Source organism: Anomaloglossus baeobatrachus, chromosome 3 (genome assembly GCF_048569485.1).
Source record: "Anomaloglossus baeobatrachus isolate aAnoBae1 chromosome 3, aAnoBae1.hap1, whole genome shotgun sequence".
Classification (NCBI taxonomy): Eukaryota; Metazoa; Chordata; class Amphibia; order Anura; family Aromobatidae; genus Anomaloglossus; species Anomaloglossus baeobatrachus.
In genome coordinates, this window is record NC_134355.1 from 257,463,111 (window position 1) to 257,483,311 (window position 20,201).

General features: G+C 47.9%; 1 protein-coding gene across 4 annotated transcripts in view; it reads left to right on the top strand.

The window, feature by feature from the left end:
* PHACTR2 (phosphatase and actin regulator 2) overlaps positions 1 to 20,201 on the top strand; it is a 352,744-nt gene that overhangs the window by 177,368 nt on the left and 155,175 nt on the right. For 2 of the 4 annotated variants that reach the window (XM_075339806.1, XM_075339809.1), the window contains exon 1: positions 5,227 to 5,523. The exons of 1 other annotated variant lie outside the window; for it this stretch is intronic. In XM_075339806.1, the coding sequence (XP_075195921.1) occupies positions 5,445 to 5,523 (79 nt within the window). In that variant the 5' untranslated portion in view covers positions 5,227 to 5,444. Of the gene's footprint in view, positions 1 to 5,226; positions 5,524 to 20,201 lie in introns of those variants that run through there. One more of the 4 variants, XM_075339807.1, reaches the window with a different exon arrangement.

Here is a 20,201-nt window from a genome sequence, read left to right on the forward strand (position 1 = left end):
TCTGGACATAGGCTGCTGCCAGCAGCACCGAGAACAGCTAAGCGACGAGGGTGCTGGATCCCGGTTGATCAGACATTGTTGACCTATACTAAGAATAGTATATACCTAGTAGCGAATAGCCACACTGTGTGTAAAATATATGTTGCCGCTGTTATAAGTGTGATTTATCATATGTCCCAGAAGTTTTAGGATATTTGACTCCTTCCATCCTGTTTTCATACTTGGATACGGGTGTAGGTAGTCATATTTGGACCTTTTGTGGTCATTTGTATAGCTGGATAAATCCTTAGATATTTGGATGCTATAAATTTTGTATAAGGGAATATGTCTTTGTGAGACTATACTAAAGGCCCCTTTACACTAAACAACTTACCAGCGATCCCAACAACGATACAACCTGATAAGGATCGCTGGTAAGTTGCTAGGAGGTTGCTGATGAGAGGTCACACAGTCAGACGCTCCAGTGATCCCACCAGCAACCTGACCTGGCAGGGATCGCTGGAGCATCGCTACACGGGTTGCAGCAACCAGTGACCAGCCCCCAGCCAGCAGCGACGCACTGAAGCGATGCTGCGCTTGGTAACTGAGGTAAATATTGGGTAACCAACCCGATATTTACCTTGGTTACCAGCGCACGCAGCTACACGTGCATAGAGCAGGGAGCAGCGCACACTGCTTAGCGCTGGCTCCCTGCTCTCCTAGCTACAGTACACATCGGGTTAATTACCCGATGTGTACTCTGCTACACGTGCAAGGAGCAGGACCCGGCACTGATAGTGAGAGCGGCGGAGGCTGGTAACGAAGGTAAATATCGGGTAACCAAGGACAGGGCTTCTTGGTTACCCGATGTTTACCGTGGTTACCAGTGTCCGCAGAAGCCGTCTCCTGCTGCCTGCACTTTTAAGTCCCCTTTACACACTGAGACTTTCTAGTGATCATGCTGCACAGCGGGAAACAAAGGACCAAAGAATGGTCCTGAACGATTTGTAGCGATCAGCAACTTCACAGCAGGGGCCAGGTCGCTGATGTGTTTCACACACTGCAATGTCGCTGGGGAGGTCGCTATTATGTCACAAAACTGGTGACGTTACAGCGATGTCGTTTGCAATGTTGCAGTGTGTAAAGCCACCTTAAGGATAGTCCATCAATGTTAAAGTAGTGGACAACCGCTTTAATTTGTTCCCCCCCAGATTTTAATCCTGTGACTTGGATTGTGATTGCCCCGTAATCTCTCACCATAGCATACAATTTGTGCACAAAGAGCAGTAAATACATTTGCCAGTGTTTAGATGCTATTAACATATAAACAAAGATTTTTGAGTATTCACTTGTCACTAATGATAGCTAGCCAAAAATAATCATTCCATGTGTTCATGCAAGAACAACACAAAGGTTTTCAAGTGACAAAATTATTAGCATATCAACAAGCTCATCTTGGCTGGCAAGCCCTTCTGTCCTTGCATCTAACACACTTTTCACAGAAGCCTCTTTGTTTTGGACTGTTGGTAAAAGAACAGGGGAAGAAGAAAGTGAGAAAAGAAAGTGCATGCTAAGTCCTAGGCATTAATGATGAGCGTGATTATACCTTTTTTGCTATGATGATGGCAAAACTTATGTAGTCTCTACAAAATATGAAAAAGATTCCTTGATTGATTTGATAAGTGCTGACTGATAGATTTGGAATGTGCTGAAAAACAAGTCCTACCCATGGAGGCCTCACCTTGGAAGTTACAGGACTTAACTTCTTTGCTCTGCTACCTTGGTGTTAAAAAGCTGCCCTGACATGAGCTCTTGCTGCAATGGCCAAGATAACTCTAGTGGCCTATATCTGATCCCTTGGGTGCTGCAGTCACCATACCCATAAGCCATTTTTATACACCTAACGCCCTGCTAGAGTATATAACTGGATGCATGTGGTAACACACTGGAATACAGAAGTATATCATTGTATTATAAAAGCTTGTGGGATTTTAAAATGCACAAAGTCAAAAATAGCTGTGTCCTGAATTTCTATTTTTAATCTGTGCTTGATATCTAAATCCATAAAAAATGCTAACACTATGGACCATCAATGCTTTTTTTTTGGCAGTTTCGTAAAAAACTTTGAAAAGTTGCATAATTTTGTCACCACATCAGGCTATGCTAAAATTTTGCGACTCTTGCTGTTCTCAAGCTATTTCTGCTCTGGCAAAATGGGCACAGCTGGGCAGATACAGTAGTGTGGTGGCCACTGCTCGCAACATTTATGATAAGCAACGGAGTTTGCTATGCCACCAATCTTACCCCAGCAGGGACTGGAGTCACATGGCTGTATAACTCATCCGAGGATCGCATCGCAATGCTCGGAATGGCCGTCAGCCATGATGATGGAAACTGCCAAAGCTAATGAAATGAGGCAGTTATCCAGCCCCCTTCACATCCACACCTGATGACGTGCTGACAGAAAACTCCACCTGTGTCAAATAGACAAAAACGAGCTGACAGAACCCAGGACACTAAGGCTAAGGTCACAAAGTGCATCTTTTGCTGTGTTTTTGGTGCATTTTTGAGGTCATAAAGATGCACCAAAATGCATGCATTTCCTTCTCCCAGCAAAGTCTATGAGATTTCGATTTTGCTGTCCACACTGGGCATCTTTTGTTGGCTGCATCTTGGCTGCGTTTTTCAAGATGAAGCCAAAATGCAGCATGTCAATTCATTTTGAGTTTTTGAGCCCTTCCAGTAAATAGATTTGACTTAAAAACGCATTGAGCAGAACGCGGTAAAAACGCATTGCGTTTTTGATGCGTTTTTGCCACGGTGCGTTTTTATTGCATTTTAAGATGCCCTCAGAAAAAAGATGCCGCGTGTAAACATAGCCTAATAGCTGAAGATTGGGGAAATTTCTATTCCTGGACCATTTTTTACATATCGCACAGCACATTTGGTGCTATTCGGAGATACGTTTCATGACTGTGGAGGCCCCTGACTGTCATCTGGGGCCACAATCCGGCAGGAGAGGGCGATTCAGTTTTTGAACTTTCAACAGTAGTTTTACGGAGAACTTGTCATATGCCCAAATGCTATTATCTGGCATACCTCTAATTCACAGGGCATGAATATTTTTTCAAGGCACTACATGTGTGAGCATATACTACTTTCTGGAACTTATTTCAGTCAAGGAAAGTGACCTTCACCATTGTTTTTACTGAGGTGGGAAGCACCGAGATGTTGAAGGTGAGCTTCACCTAACAGGACACTGCACATTCTGCCTCAGGCCTTAATAACTACTGTAGATAAGGCTATGTTCAGACAGCGATTTCTGAGTTGGTTAAAAATGACTAGTTTTTCAAGCGGAAACCACTTCAGAAAACACTTGTCCTTTGAGAAGTTTTTGTTTCCTGAAATGGTTTTGGAAGAATTTTTGGAGCATTTTTTGCAGCCTTTTGATTGATCTCCTTCAGGAGCTGCATCAGAGAAATGCCATGCACTTTCTTTTCTCTGACCATGCAATTATTTTATTTATTTATTTATTTTAAAAACCTGAAGGTAAAAACCACTGATTTAGCAAAGTGGTTTTACAATAGAAATCAGTAGTAAATGTATTTTTTTAAGTGATTTTGCAGGCATTTTTTTTAAGTGAGCCCACAGGAAAATAATTTAGCAAGCTCTGTGCATGTACCTTAAGGCCCTGTGCGCACGCTGCGGATTTACCACGGATTTTGCCGTGGATTTACTGCGGATTTGTTGCGGAATTATTGAGCATGTCACTTCTTTTCTGCAGGTACCTGCAGTTTTTGCCATAGATAATGGTAAAAATCCACAGGGACCAACCTGCGGAAAAACCGCGGCAAACCGTGGCAAAACCGCATGCGGATTTCGCTGCGGTTTTGGTGTGGTTTTTTACCGCGGGTGCGGGATTCTTTAGGAGGGTCTTGATTTTCCTTAAGAAAATGACACTTTCTAGTGCGCACATAGCCTAAGGCTGGACTCACATGAGCGTATGGCATCCGATGCGGGAGTATCGGATGCGATATGCTAATGACCCCCGGCTCAGGCTCTGCTGCGAGTGTGAGCCGAGTGTCATGCGACTGTGACCCGACCTTGCAATCGGATCACAGCTGTGAAGCTGAGGGCGGGCGCTGCAGAGGAGAGGGAGGGGTTAATCTCCTCATCTCCTCCATTGTCAGCCTGAGCGTATATCGCACTGCACTGGGATAACATCAGAGTGCATTCCGATGTTTCTCTCGCACCCACTCACTTGAATGGGTGAGAGAGATGCGGCTCCTGCAGAAAATCTGGATGCGAGAAAAGCTGACCAACTGCTCTCCCTCATTGACTAACATTGGTCAGAGAATGCGAGATTTTCTCACATTGCACTCGTCCGATTTCAACGCTCGTGTGAGCGTACCCTAATGCTAAGTTCAGTCATGTTTTTTTGTGGTGTTCAAAAATTAATAATTTTTCAAGAGGAAACCAATTCAGATCATGTTCCTTTTTGGGAGAGCTTTTATTTTCCTGATGGGGCAAAAAAAAATCTTAAAAAAATGGAACAGCAAACTGGATTAAGGCTATGAGCACACAAAGTGCCAGGCTTATAGAGTCCGGTGTTGTTCACGCCAGTCCAGACGAGGGGCCATACTGATGGGTGGAGTGACCCTCCGTGGCTACGCCAGACATCTCATTCCAGTCAGGCGCCATGGCTTGTCTGGAATTAGACGACCTGTGGCGTCCGGTCTCTATTGCGCCCTTGTCCCAGCACATCTTTGCCCATTTTGTCAGAGTTGAGAGAAGCTTGTATGAAAATGCCAAAAGTCACAAAATGTATCTGACTTTTCAGAGCTTTTAGTCCAGAAATCCAAGGTCTTTTTGCTGAGTTCAGGACAGAAATTGAATGTAAACTTTTTGAGGAGGATTTTTTCTGCCCCAAACACTCATACAAATAACTTCTAGGGCAAATAGCTTAAGTGAATTGTGTTGCTGAGGCATTTTTAGGAGCCGATATACTCCAAATCTCTTCACAAATCTCTATGGGTAGACACATTGATTTCTAAGCTCCTCATGTGGCTGGAGAGAACTTGTGAGACTAGAAGGAAGATAACATGAGGGAGGAGGGATGGAGCAACTAGTGTACAACAAAAAAAGAGAGAAGCGGAAAGAGAGGGGAAGAGAGCATGGTGCTGATAGGACGCACGGCTGAGGTAACAGAGAAGGGGCAGTGGGCGGGAGAGCAGAGGAAGAGGGAGGGAGGCAGAGATGGAGGGAGTGTGTCTGTGTGTGACCTGCGACCCGCAGTAATCTGCTGCAGGAATGACAGGCATTCACACTGGAGCCCTGGCTGCATCTGGCTGTGCTGGACACGGAGCCGAGGGGAGGACATGACACTCTGGGATTACTTCTGCACGGCCAACGGAGCCTGAGCCCTGCCCGAGAGCCGGACAAAGGGCCCTCCTGGAGGAGCAGCGATGGGTCAGACCTCCGTATCCACACTGCCCGAGCAGACGAGCAGCGGTGAGTGCCGGTGTGTGCCCGGGGGCAGCACAGGTGAGACTGGGCAGAGCCCATCCTTATGTGTGCCCGGGGGCAGCACAGGTGAGACTGGGCAGAGCCCATCCTTATGTGTGCCCGGGGGCAGCACAGGTGAGACTTGGCAGAGCCCATCCTTATGTGTGCCCGGGGGCAGCACAGGTGAGACTTGGCAGAGCCCATCCTTATGTGTGCCCGGGGGCAGCACAGGTGAGACTGGGCAGAGCCCATCCTTATGTGTGCCCGGGGGCAGCACAGGTGAGACTTGGCAGAGCCCATCCTTATGTGTGCCCGGGGGCAGCACAGGTGAGACTGGGCAGAGCCCATCCTTATGTGTGCCCGGGGGCAGCACAGGTGAGACTTGGCAGAGCCCATCCTTATGTGTGCCCGGGGGCAGCACAGGTGAGACTGGGCAGAGCCCATCCTTATGTGTGCCCGGGGGCAGCACAGGTGAGACTGGGCAGAGCCCATCCTTATGTGTGCCCGGGGGCAGCACAGGTGAGACTTGGCAGAGCCCATCCTTATGTGTGCCCGGGGGCAGCACAGGTGAGACTTGGCAGAGCCCATCCTTATGTGTGCCCGGGGGCAGCACAGGTGAGACTGGGCAGAGCCCATCCTTATGTGTGCCCGGGGGCAGCACAGGTGAGACTTGGCAGAGCCCATCCTTATGTGTGCCCGGGGGCAGCACAGGTGAGACTGGGCAGAGCCCATCCTTATGTGTGTCCGGGGGCAGCACAGGTGAGACTTGGCAGAGCCCATCCTTATGTGTGCCCGGGGGCAGCACAGGTGAGACTGGGCAGAGCCCATCCTTATGTGTGTCCGGGGGCAGCACAGGTGAGACTTGGCAGAGCCCATCCTTATGTGTGCCCGGGGGCAGCACAGGTGAGACTGGGCAGAGCCCATCCTTATGTGTGCCCGGGGGCAGCACAGGTGAGACTTGGCAGAGCCCATCCTTATGTGTGCCCGGGGGCAGCACAGGTGAGACTTGGCAGAGCCCATCCTTATGTGTGCCCGGGGGCAGCACAGGTGAGACTGGGCAGAGCCCATCCTTATGTGTGCCCGGGGGCAGCACAGGTGAGACTTGGCAGAGCCCATCCTTATGTGTGCCCGGGGGCAGCACAGGTGAGACTGGGCAGAGCCCATCCTTATGTGTGTCCGGGGGCAGCACAGGTGAGACTTGGCAGAGCCCATCCTTATGTGTGCCCGGGGGCAGCACAGGTGAGACTGGGCAGAGCCCATCCTTATGTGTGTCCGGGGGCAGCACAGGTGAGACTTGGCAGAGCCCATCCTTATGTGTGCCCGGGGGCAGCACAGGTGAGACTGGGCAGAGGCAGTATACCCATCCTTATGTGTGCCCGGGGGCAGCACAGGTGAGACTGGGCAGAGGCAGTATACCCATCCTTATGTGTGCTCGGGGGCAGCACAGGTGTGACTGGGCAGAGGCAGTATACCCATCCTTATGTGTGCCCGGGGGCAGCACAGGTGTGACTGGGCAGAGGCAGTATACCCATCCTTATGTGTGCCCGGGGGCAGCACAGGTGTGACTGGGCAGAGGCAGTATACCCATCCTTATGTGTGCCTGGGGGCAGCACAGGTGAGACCGGGCAGAGGCAGTATGCCCATCCTTATGTGTGCTCGGGGGCAGCACAGGTGTGACTGGGCAGAGGCAGTATACCCATCCTTATGTGTGCCCGGGGGCAGCACAGGTGTGACTGGGCAGAGGCAGTATACCCATCCTTATGTGTGCCCGGGGGCAGCACAGGTGTGACTGGGCAGAGGCAGTATACCCATCCTTATGTGTGCCTGGGGGCAGCACAGGTGAGACCGGGCAGAGGCAGTATACCCATCCTTATGTGTGCCCGGGGGCAGCACAGGTGAGACTGGGCAGAGGCAGTATACCCATCCTTATGTGTGCCCGGGGGCAGCACAGGTGAGACCGGGCAGAGGCAGTATACCCATCCTTATGTGTGCCCGGGGGCAGCACAGGTGTGACTGGGCAGAGGCAGTATACCCATCCTTATGTGTGCCCGGGGGCAGCACAGGTGTGACTGGGCAGAGGCAGTATACCCATCCTTATGTGTGCCCGGGGGCAGCACAGGTGTGACTGGGCAGAGGCAGTATACCCATCCTTATGTGTGCCCGGGGGCAGCACAGGTGTGACTGGGCAGAGGCAGTATACCCATCCTTATGTGTGCCCGGGGGCAGCACAGGTGAGACTGGGCAGAGGCAGTATACCCATCCTTATGTGTGCCCGGGGGCAGCACAGGTGAGACTGGGCAGAGGCAGTATACCCATCCTTATGTGTGCCTGGGGGCAGCACAGGTGAGACCGGGCAGAGGCAGTATACCCATCCTTATGTTCTATGGAGAGGTGTTCACCTGACGGCAGCCTATATGCACATATTCACAGAGGGCAGAGCTCTGCCTGTGGTACCAGCAATGTCTCAGCAGTTGGCATATGTACTAAAATGATGCAATGTATAGCTCGATTGTGACGATGTACAGTTCTGGGAATGTAAGGCCAGCGCCAATGTTTCATTAGTAACGTCTTGTGCCAATTAAAACCACCAAAAGTGGCACGTTATCAAAACGTCTTTATTAGAGATGAGTATACCCGAGATTCAGTGTAAGTGCCAGACACAGACTTTACAACAAAAAAAAAAAGCTTGGGTTCAGAGTTTGTTGGCTTTATGTATACAGAGCACTCGTGTGAGCATCGCTGAGCTCTGGTACGCTCGGTGCTCAGTGATTGATCGGCTCACACTGGGGGTAACTACAGGAAAACCCCTCCCACCTGCCCCTGGAAATGACCTGTTTATGGCTGGCTGCATGTGGCGGAGACCCGAACTGCCCAATCACTGTCTTCCATTGGGGTTCAGGTCAAGTCCTTGTCAAACACCGAACTTTAGATAAAGTCCAGTTGAACCCTCCGAACCGAAGTCCCACGAGTCTGCTCCTCTCTAATCTTTATATTTATGTCATGGGCATTTTGAATGGTCCAGTGTGTATTGATAAATGCCCCTCGTACTGTACTGCCATACATTATTAGTACACATGAGTGTGGGTGCAGGAGAGATGCCCTGCGCCATTAAAAAAAAAAAAAAAGCAAACCACGTTAACTACTTATGGTTCAGGCTTTTATTTTATCCCAGCAACCATCTCTGTGGAGGTGCATGTTGTCACCTACCGGCCACTTCTGCTGTTGCTAAACAGCATCTCATGAAATACCTGCACCATTCCTTAGAAAACTGTTGCACCTACCTATATAGTTATTTCAGGTAGCCTGATTGTCCCCATAGTGATTATTGAGTTAATCTGGTCTTTATTTAAGTTTCCCCTTTAAGACACAGAGTTATAAAATGTCCTGAGAATGCCTGAAGCCCATACACTCCTCTCCATATGCCTCTGAGGCACACAGTGCCAATGATGGTGTAATTCTGTACTTACCGTGCCAATAATAATTACCGTAATAATGTGTGCTTTACTATATAGGGGTAGGTTTTAGTTATTTATTCATATTTTATTCACCTACATGACACCATCATATTCCACAACACTTAACAGACGTTATCATCTCTGTTCCTAATAGGACTTACAAGCTAAATTCCCTATAAGTATGTCAGTGTTGGAGGAAAGCCACAAAATTCTGGGGTTGAGGAAAGAAACACAAATTCATGGGGAACAAAATCTGAGTACCTGGGGGAAACCTATACAAACACAGGTAACAATACTAGAATACTTAGGAAACTCACACAAGGGGAACAAAACCAGAATACCTGGAGAAAACACACAATCACAGGGAGAAAAAAACCCCCAGAAACTCAGGAAACCCACACAAACACAGGGGGAACAAAACCAGAGTACCCAGAGGAAACCCACACAAACACAGGGGGAACAAAACCAGAGTACCCAGAGGAAACCCACATAGACATTGGGAGAACAAAACCAGAGTACCCAGAGGAAACCCACATAGACATTTGGAGAACAAAACCAGAGTACCCAGAGGAAACCCACATAGACATTGGGAGAACAAAACCAGAGTACCCAGAGGAAACCCACATAGACATTGGGAGAACAAAACCAGAGTACCCAGAGAAAACCCACATAGACATTGGGAGAACAAAACCAGAGTACCCAGAGAAAACCCACATAGACATTGGGAGAACAAAACCAGAGTACCCAGAGGAAACCCACATAGACATTGGGAGAACAGAACCAGAGTACCCAGAGGAAACCCACATAGACATTGGGAGAACAAAACCAGAGTACCCGGAGGAAACCCACATAGACATTGGGAGAACAAAACCAGAGTACCCGGAGGAAACCCACATAGACATTGGGAGAACAAAACCAGAGTACCCGGAGGAAACCCACATAGACATTGGGAGAACAAAACCAGAGTACCCGGAGGAAAACCACATAGACATTGGGAGAACAAAACCAGAGTACCCGGAGGAAACCCACATAGACATTGGGAGAACAAAACCAGAGTACCCGGAGGAAACCCACATAGACATTGGGAGAACAAAACCAGAGTACCCAGAGGAAACCCACATAGACATTGGGAGAACAAAACCAGAGTACCCGGAGGAAACCCACATAGACATTGGGAGAACAAAACCAGAGTACCCGGAGGAAACCCACATAGACATTGGGAGAACAAAACCAGAGTACCCGGAGGAAAACCACATAGACATTGGGAGAACAAAACCAGAGTACCCGGAGGAAACCCACATAGACATTGGGAGAACAAAACCAGAGTACCCGGAGGAAACCCACATAGACATTGGGAGAACAAAACCAGAGTACCCAGAGGAAACCCACATAGACATTGGGAGAACAAAACCAGAGTACCCGGAGGAAACCCACATAGACATTGGGAGAACAAAACCAGAGTACCCGGAGGAAACCCACATAGACATTGGGAGAACATACTTGCAGATGTTTTCTTTGGTGTGATTCAAACCCAAGACTCCAGTGTTCCTCACTAAACACCTGTGTAGAATAGCTAGGGCTACATTCCCACAATGAGCCTTTTGGTGAGTTTTTGATGTTGCAGATTATTGGCAGCATTTCTTCACCTATTAAGTTACTTGTATGTTTTCATTGCTTTTTTTCAATGTCTTTTTATAACGTTACTGCTGAAGTGGTTTTTTTGTCTTTTAAGTAGTCATGTTTTGAATAAAACTGCTTTATTTTTAATACTTTTTGGTATTTTCACTCATGGTTAGTAGTTGGGTGAAGCCATTTATTGTCATTTACTGTGTTTTCTCTTTTTAAATTATAATGACAACCAAAAATATACAAATGACCATGATCAAAAGTTCACATACCCTGGTGATTTTGACCTGATAACGTGCCCAGACGTTGACACAAATGGGTTTGAATGGCTAATAAAGGTAACACCTTCACCTGTGACCTGTTTGCTTGTAATCAGTGTGTGTTCATAAAGCGGAGTGAGTTTCTGAGGTATAGACAGACTCTTGCATCCTTCATCCAGCCACTGAAGTTTCTTGATTGTGAGCCATGAAGAAAGCAAAAGAATTGTCAACTGATCTAGGGGAAAAGATAGTTGAACTGTATAAAACAGGAAAGGGATACAAAAAGATACAAGGAATTGATAATGCCAGTCAGCAGTGTTCAAACTGTGATTAACAAATGGAAAATCAGGGGCTCTGGAAAAAACAAACCACGATCAGGTAGACCAACAAAAATTTCGGCCACAACTGCCAGGAAAATTGATAGGGATGCAAAGAAAAACGCACAAATAACAGCTGAAATACAGGACTTACTGAAAACTAGTGGTGTGGCTGTTTCAAGATGCACAATAAGAAGGCACTTGAAGAAAAATGGGCTGCATGGTCGAGTCGCCAGAAGAAAGCCATTACTGCGCAAATGCCACATAGTATTTCACCTACAATACGCCAAACAGCACAGAGACAAGCCTCCAAACGTCTGGAACAAGGTAATTTGGAGTGATGAGACCAAAATCAAACTTTTTGGCCACAACCATAAACATTACATTTGGAGAGGTGTTAACAAGGCCTATGATGAAAGAAACACCATTCCTACTGTAAAGCACAGAGGTGGATCGCTGATGATGTGGGGATGTGTGAGCTACAAAAGCACCGAAACTTGGTCAAAGATGAATGAAACAAAAATGCAGCATTTTATCAGCAAATATTAGAGGCAAATTTGCACTCATCAGTCTGGAAGCTGCTCATGGGACGTACTTGGACATTCTAAAATGGCAACGATCCAAAGGACAAGTTGACCTGTGATTGGCTACAGCAGAACAAAGTGAAGGTTCTGTTGTGACCATCTCAGTCTCATGACCTCCATATCATTGAGCCACTCTGGGGAGAACTCAAGTGCACAGGTAATGCAAGAAAGCCTAGGAATTTACAGGCACTGGAGGCTTTTTGCCAAGAAGAATGGGCAGCTTTACCATCTGAGAAAATAAAGAGACTCATTCACAACTACCACAAAAGACTTCAAACTGTCAGTGATGTTAGAGGCGGCAATACACGGTATTAAGAACTGGGGTGTGTGAATTTTTGGTCAGGGTCATTTGGATGTTTCTGGTTGTTATTATTATTATTATTATTATTATTATTATTATTATTATTATTATTATTATTTAAAAAGAGAAAACACAATAGGTAGACAATAAATGGCTTCACCCAATCACTAACCATGAGTGAAAAAAAGATTGTGTTATCATTCATATTCTCTGAAAAAAGGCCAAGAAAGTAAAAAATCTGCCAGCTATGTAAACTTTTTGAGCACAACTGTATATTGGACTGCACTGTGATGTATACTGCCAAGTGCAGCATGCAGTGATTTATTTATTTTTCTTTTTTCTTATGCCCACTTGGCATGAAAATCGCTGATCGTCAGGGCCCCATAATATAGCATGGGACCAAGTGCTATCGTATAAAACATCAGATAATACTTGTCCGAGTTATATGCTTGTGTGAGCAAGCTCTAAATCCCATCCACTTTGCTGGAGCTGTAAGACGCTGTATTTTTGATTCAGGAAAAATATGTAGCATCAAAAACTCTTCGTGGACACACAAGCTAAGTGTTCAGAGTTTCTACAACTAGCCCTTTAAATTGAAGGTTAGGGTACCGTCTCACTAAACGACGTACCAGCGATTCCGACCACGATATGACCTGGTCAGGATCGCTGGTGCGTCGCTACATGGTCGCTGGGGAGCTGTCAGTCGGGCAGATCTCACCAGCCACCAGACAGCAGCTACTCGTGGAAACGCTGCTCTTGGTAACCAAGGTAAATATTGGGTAACTAAGCAAAATGCTTTGCTTGGTTACTCGATATTTACCCTGGTTACCAGCGCACACCGCTTAGCGCTGATTCCCTGCACTCATAGCCAAGGTACACATCGGGTTACTAAGCAAAGCGCTTCACTTAGTTACCCGATGTGTACTCTGGCTACGTGTGCAGGGAGCCAGCACTGGCAGCCTGAGAGCGGCGTACGCTAGTAACCAAGGTAAATATCGGATAACCAAGCAAATCGCTTCGCTTGGTTACCCGATGTGTATTTTGGTTACCAGCGTCCGCAGCTTCCAGATGCTGGCTCCCTTCACATTCAGATCGTTGCTCTCTCGCTGTCAAACACAGCGATGTGTGCTTCACAGCGGGAGAGCAACGAGCAAAAAATGAACCAGCACTGTGTGTAACGAGCAGCGATCTCACAGCAGGGGCCAGATCGCTGCTCAGTGTCACACATAGCGAGATCGCTAATGAGGTCACTGGTGCGTCACAAAACCTGTGACTCAGCAGCGATCTCGCTATGTGAGAAGTACCCCTTAAGGTACCGTCACACATGATGAGATCGCTGCTGAGTCACGGTTTCTGTGACGCAATAGCGATCCCTTTAGCGATCTTATGTGTGACACCTACCAGCGATCAGGCCCCTGCTGTGAGATCTCTGGTCGTTGCAGAATGGTCCAGGCCATTTTCTTCAAAGGCGATGTCCTGCTGGGCAGGACACATCGCTGTGTTTGACACTGTGTGACAGGGTCACAGTGACTGCTGAGATCGTTATACAGGTCGCTACTGCAACCTACATTGTTCCTGCATTGTTGGTAAGGTCTGACTGTGACATCTCACCTGCGACCTCCCAGCGACTTACCTGCGATCCCTATCAGGTCGCATCGTTTTCGGGATCGCTGGTAAGTCGTTGTGTGTGACTGGGCCTACAAGACCCCTTTACACACTGCAACATCGCAAACGACATCGCTGTAACGTCACCGGTTTTGTGACGTTACAGCGACCTCCCCAGCGACATTGCAGTGTGTGAAACACATCAGCGACCTGGCCCCTGCTGTGAGGTTGCTGATCACTACACATCTCTCAGGACCATTCTTTGGTCCTTTGTTTCCCGCTGTGCAGCATGATCGCTAGAAAGTCTCAGTGTGTAAAGGGGACTTTACAGCGACTTCCCTTTCAAAGAGCTGCTTTACAACGTCCCCAATGACTAGCTAGGTCGTTCTGCAGGTCCGTATCGCTGTTGCGTCGTTTTCCAGGTATGCCTGTTTGACAGATCACCAGAGACTTTGTAGCGATCCCGGCCAGGTTGGGATTGTTGGTGGGATCGCTAGAAAGTCTCAGTGTGTAAAGGGGCCTTTAGGCTAGGTTCGCACACTGCGTCTTTTTGACGCTGCGTTTTTGTGCGTTTTTGGCCGCTAAAAACACACAAAAACGCACCTGCGTCAAAAAAACGCATGCGTTTTGCCGCGATTTGGTGCGTTTTTGGCTGCGTTTTGCTGCGTTTTTGATCTCTGCGTTTTGCTGCGTTTTTCAAATGCATTGCATGGGCGGAAAACGCAGAAAAATCCAGGAAAGAACTGACATGTCCATTTTTTTTTTTTTTTTTTAACTCAAAAACGCAGGTAAAAAAAACAGATGTGTGCGGACAGCAAAAATGAAAACTCATAGACTTTGCTGGGGAAGCAAAGTCCTGCAGTTTTGAGGCCAAAAACGCACCCGAAAAACGCGCAAAAACGCCGCGAAAAACGCACTGTGCGCACATAGCCTAAGTCATTGTATTGAGTTTGCCATTAAGCAGCTTATCTGTCCTATACTGAGAATGGTTGACCATTGCTAAAAGATAAATATGGGGATTAGATGAGTATGGTCACATCCCTTGCAGGAGGATATAGATTGTGTCAGCCAGGCTGTCATTCCTGGTTATTGCTTGTGTACCTTGCTAGAAACAATAGACTGTAGAAGAATACGATCTGACTTTATTGGACTGGTGTTTGTCAGGTGTCAATGGCACCCATCCACTATCCAGGAATGTGGCCCACTAGTGGGTGTGGGCGGCCGCCGTCAGCAGGTTGCTGTCTGCCGTGATACTCCATGAGCAGAGTGCTACAGCTCGATGAACTTTCCGCCAATCACTGCTGATCTCCATTGCTTGATTTCCTGTCCAATGCAGATCATGACATCGATATGGAGCAGAAATGTTTCTGGGGCCACTCTCCGGCGTTCTGAGGCTTGAGGAACAATGTATTGTGTTTTCTAAATAAAAGGAAGGAAGTCGCCATTTGGCAGTGAAGTGAATAGCAACAGCAGAAATGTTCTTTGTAGGCTTTGATGTGTCAAAAGTCGCTTATGAGGCCTCTCTCTGAAAAGTCACCAAACATCATATGTGCATTTAGAAAAAAAGAGAACCCCCCCCCCCCCCCTCCAAAAAAAACCCCAACACATTACACAAGCACATAATCTGCCTCTAAGGCTGTGTGCACACGATGCGTTTTTTACCGCGGAAACGCTGCGTTTTGAACCGCAGCGTTTCAGTGGCAAATTGCATGCGTTCAGCTTTCCCAGCAAAGTGTATGGGAAAGCTGAAAAATCAGTGCACATGCTGCGTTTCTTTCCGCAGCGTTTTGGATGCCAAAAATCGGTGCGGAAAGAAAAGCAGCATGTCACTTCTTTTGTGCGTTGTGGCTGCGTTCTCTCCCCCATTGAAATCAATGATGTGGGTCAGAACGCAGCCACAACGCATGGACCTGCTTTTTTGTTGCGGTCCGCGGCCTTTGTCGGCACGCCAGAACGCAGGCATTTACCTGGAAGTGAGGTCAAGAGGCTTCCTGTTGACCTCACTTCCTGGCAAAGCCCCCGGTGTCGCCAAAGTGCCCGCCCCGACCCCCGACCCCCCTCCCGAAAATCCAACATGGCCGCGCGCACAGTAGCGCACCGGCCGCCCTGCTCCTATGATTTCTGTCGCATGTGCAATAACACATGCGACAGAAAACTGTTCCCCAGGCCCTGCCCGTTCACCCCCTATTCCCCCCGGTGTCATACATACCTGTCCGGTCGCAGCGCTGATCCCCCGCGGCCCCCTCCTCCTCCTCCTCCTTCAGTGCACGCTGGCCGGTCACATGTGCAGAGCAGCTGACAGCCAGCACAGTGTTCAGTGTGAGCTGTGCTGGCTGCTCGCACTCTGCAGCTGTGACCCGGGGAGAGTGGGTGCAGATTTTTGCACCCACTCTCCTCAAATGGAGGGTCTGCCCTCCTAGAAAATGGGGGATACGTTTCCTGAACGTGCCCCCATATTCTAGAAGGTCCAGAGGCGACGTGGGACATCCATATGGATTTCTGCGGACCCATTTTTTTTATTAAATTGGAGAACAAGGGAATGATTTGGGGAGTGTTTTTTCTAATAAAACATTTTTTGTTGTCTTTTTTTGCTTTTGTTTACTGTCAATTAGTTATGTCGGGTGTCTGATAGACGCCGTGACATCACTAATTGCTGGGCTTGATGCCAGGTGACATTACACATCTGGTATCAACCCCATTTATTACCCCGTTAGCCAACGCACCAGGGCGCGGGATGAGTTGGGGCGAAGCGCCAGGATTGGCGCATCTAATGGATGCGCCACTTCTGGGGCGGCTGCGGCCTGCTATTTTTAGGCTGGGAAGAGTCCAATAACCATGGCTCTTCCCACCCTGAGAATACCAGACCCCAGCTGTCAGCTTCACCTTGGCTGGTGATCTAATTTGGGGGGACCCCATGTTATTTTTTTTTTTATTCTTTATTTATAAATAAAAAAAAAAACATGGGGAGCCCTCCAAATTGATCACCAGCCAAGATGAAGCTGCCAGCTGTGGTTTGCAGGCTACAGCTGTCTGCTTTACCCTGACTGGCTATCAAAAATAGGGGGGACCCCACGCCATTTTTTTCATTTTTTTTTTTTATTGGATAAATACTAAGCTAGGCACCCTTTAGTGCCACATGAAAGGTACTAAAGGTGCCAGCTTAGAATATGCTGGCGGGGGTAGGACGTTCTATATATTTGACATCCCTTCATCCATTGACGCTTTTTAGGCTGTGTGTCCACAATCAGGGTTTGCAGCGTTATGGGCGCTGAGTGTTTTCCCTGCGTCCATAACGCTGCGTTGTGCAGTAGAAGCACAGTGGAAGGATTTTTGGAGATCCCATGCCCACTGTGCTTCTTTTCTCCACAGCATAAACTGACCGGTAGCGTGGCTTCCCGAGCCTCAGCATGTCAATTTATGCTGCGGAGACGAGTGTTCTCTGCAGGTAGTATAGAGCTCCACAGCAGCCTGAACCCAAATCGTGGGCATGGGCAGCTGCAGGAAGGCTGGCACTGTGTACTAGACGCCGTGTCGCTGGATCATGGCCACATAGCCTTAGGCCCCTTTCACACGTCAGTGATTCTGGGACGTTTGTGCTTTTTTTTAAACGTACCAGAATCACTGACATACGCAGACCCATTATAATGAATGGGTCTGCTCACACATCAGTGATTTTTCACTGCACGTGTCTCCATGCGGCGTACCCGCGTGTGCGTGATTGCCGCACGGAGACATGTCCATTTTTTTCTGGCATCACTGATGTCCCACGGACCACGCAGTGGTGTGATCCGTGAAACACGTGCCAGAAAAAAACGTGCTTTTAAAATAAAAAACATTTTAACTCACCCGGCTCCAGCGATGTCCTCTGCAGCCCGTCCTCCCTGTTCCTTCTGTGCCGGCTCATTATTGTCGCGCATATTCATGATGCACGACACAGCCAACCCGGAACCAGCTGCTGCGGGGGTCAGCGCCGGCCGGATGCTGCACCGCGGGAGCGATCAGCACCATGGAGAGCGGGAGCGGGCGCAGGTGAGTTAATCTCTAAGTGCAATCACGGGCCACGGAGAACGGAGCCCGGATTGCACTTAGACAACCCACGTGTGCCGTGATTCACGGCACACGGAGGGACATGTGCGTGTTTTACACGCCAGTGAAAAACGTCAGTGTTTTCACTGACGTGTGAAACGGGCCTAAAAGTGAGAATATTGTTGCTACAGCAACATTTTGGGTGAAGTAGCTGTGGATTCAAAATGCTTAATATACTCCTGAATAAAATCCTTGATGGGTGCAGATTCCAAAATGGGGTCACTTGTGGGGGTTTTCTGACGTATAGGTACCTAAGGGGCTTGGTGCGCGAAGTTTATTTCAACTTTTCCAAAATTCAAATGGTGCTCCTTCCATTCCAAGCCCTCCCATTTATCCAAACAGAATGTGGAGAAGGAAATGACATCACAGGTTTTTTTTTCCAAAGGTCTGTGTTCAACCAACTTTATTATCACTGACAAGTCTTAAAAAACGCACCTAAAAAAACGCATGAAAAACGCATGAAAAACGCATGAAAAACGCATGAAAAACGCATGCGTTTTCGATGCGTTGTTTCTCAAAAAGCATTGTTTACAATTCTCCCCTCTGCCAGAGGGTGCGTTTTTTTCCGCGCGGAAAAAAAAGCAACGTGTGCACATACCCTAAGGCTGTGTTCAGATACTGCGCTACTGCATGTGGTAGTGCAGCCATGCCCACCTGCAGAGGCGAATGAGTATACGAATTTGCATGTAACACCGCAGTGTTATTGCATACATATGCACTCATTAGTGGTGACAGCTATGCCTGGCTGTCAGGTGCGATAGGCAGCCGCTCTATAGGGTGCCAGCCGCAACAAACGCCCGTTGAACAAAGCAAATTGGGCTCGTTTGCTTTTATTTACATGGAGCATATAGTAGAGCATCTGTAGTATATGTGACAAATAATCATTTGTCATCTTGCAGTTTTTTTACAACTGGCAGCACTTACTCTGTTTACACCAGGAAATGTGCTGCCGACAGCAATGATTTGTACATAAAACAGCAAACAAGCTTCTGATCAACGTGTTTACGTGATCGTGTGAATGCTTATTAAGCCAGTGCTCACAGCATTTCTGAGTTATAGACTTTGCTGGGAGAAGGAAAGACATGCAGTTTTGGGCAACAAACTGCACCAAAAAAACGCAGCATGTGCACACAGCCTTATGGCTACTGTTATTACTGTGCAGCAAAAACAGCTACAACTTGTATGTGATGTCTAATGAGCCCTTAGAGTGCAGAGGCCCTTCCCAACTGGTAACATTAAAGGAGTTGTCTGATATAAACACCAACATTTTTGTTCAGCTGATCTGTGCTGTATTGTCATATAAAACACCCCTACATTATTTTTTTTTTTTTTTTTTGTTTCTGACTTTTGTTCCTCTTGAATTATCCCTTTTATTCTCTGCAGCTACTTTATTTACCTGCAGCTCAAGCAAACTTAACTTCCTGTCCTTGGTTGCCAAACTTCACAGTCAGAGCTGGCACCGCCCGGCCTCAGTGTCCAGCCCCGCCTTCTGCACACTCATTGGCTGTCCGTATGCTGCCCTAGCACAAACTTCTAGCAGAGGACAATATGAGCACATATAATGTATTAATGTGCCCATCCTATAGTAATGCCCCCATCCTGTAATAATGTGGCCCATCCTTGTGCCCATCTTATAGTAAATGTGCCCATTCTATAGTATTTTGCCCCATCCTTATGCTCATCCTATAGTAATGTCCCCTTGGGGTCCTCTTCTTGTAGCAATGCTCCATCCTGTAGTAGTGTCCCATATTGTACACCCACAAAAAAAATAAACACATTCTTCTCACCTGTCCTGGTTCCCTCGGTGTCCTGTCTGCTTCTTGTGGCCACAGCCCCCTTGATGAACGCTGCCGGTGCCGGGGCTGCCACTGACAGTGCTTTATATCAGAGGACAGATTCCCAGGCGCTACACAGGGACGTGCTCTCTATACAGCTTCTCCTGTGGTAAGCTGCTGACCTCTGGCCGGTGGTGTAATTGTATACAGAGCTCCCATCTGAGCAGCGTCAGGGAATCTGTCCTCTAATATGAAGAGCTGACTGCATGGCCCCACCGCAGGCAGCAATCAAGCAAGGGAGCCATGGGCCTGCGTGCCGCAAGCAGCATCAGGGGCCGCACGCATGCAGCATAGCGGCAGCTTCTTTGAGAGCACTACACTACAGAATGTGTGGGAGGGTGCGGGGGAAGGTGGGCGGGGACTCCACGCACTGTACCCACCCAGCAGGGTGGCAACATGAAGTCGGCTGTGTTGCCCATCAACTAAGTCCTGCCCCTGTCAACGTGATGTCACAGGAAGCATCAAAATCACGGCAGAAGCGGTCACATGACCACTATGAGGCGGGGAGAGGGGCTGACAGCAGGGCAGGTAGGTAGTCGCTATCTACTTACCTGTCCCTAAGTAACCCAATAGTGAAATAACAAAAAAAGGCAAAATAAGCCAGATAACCCCTTTTAAGTTGTCAATTCATGTTTGATAAAAGGAATG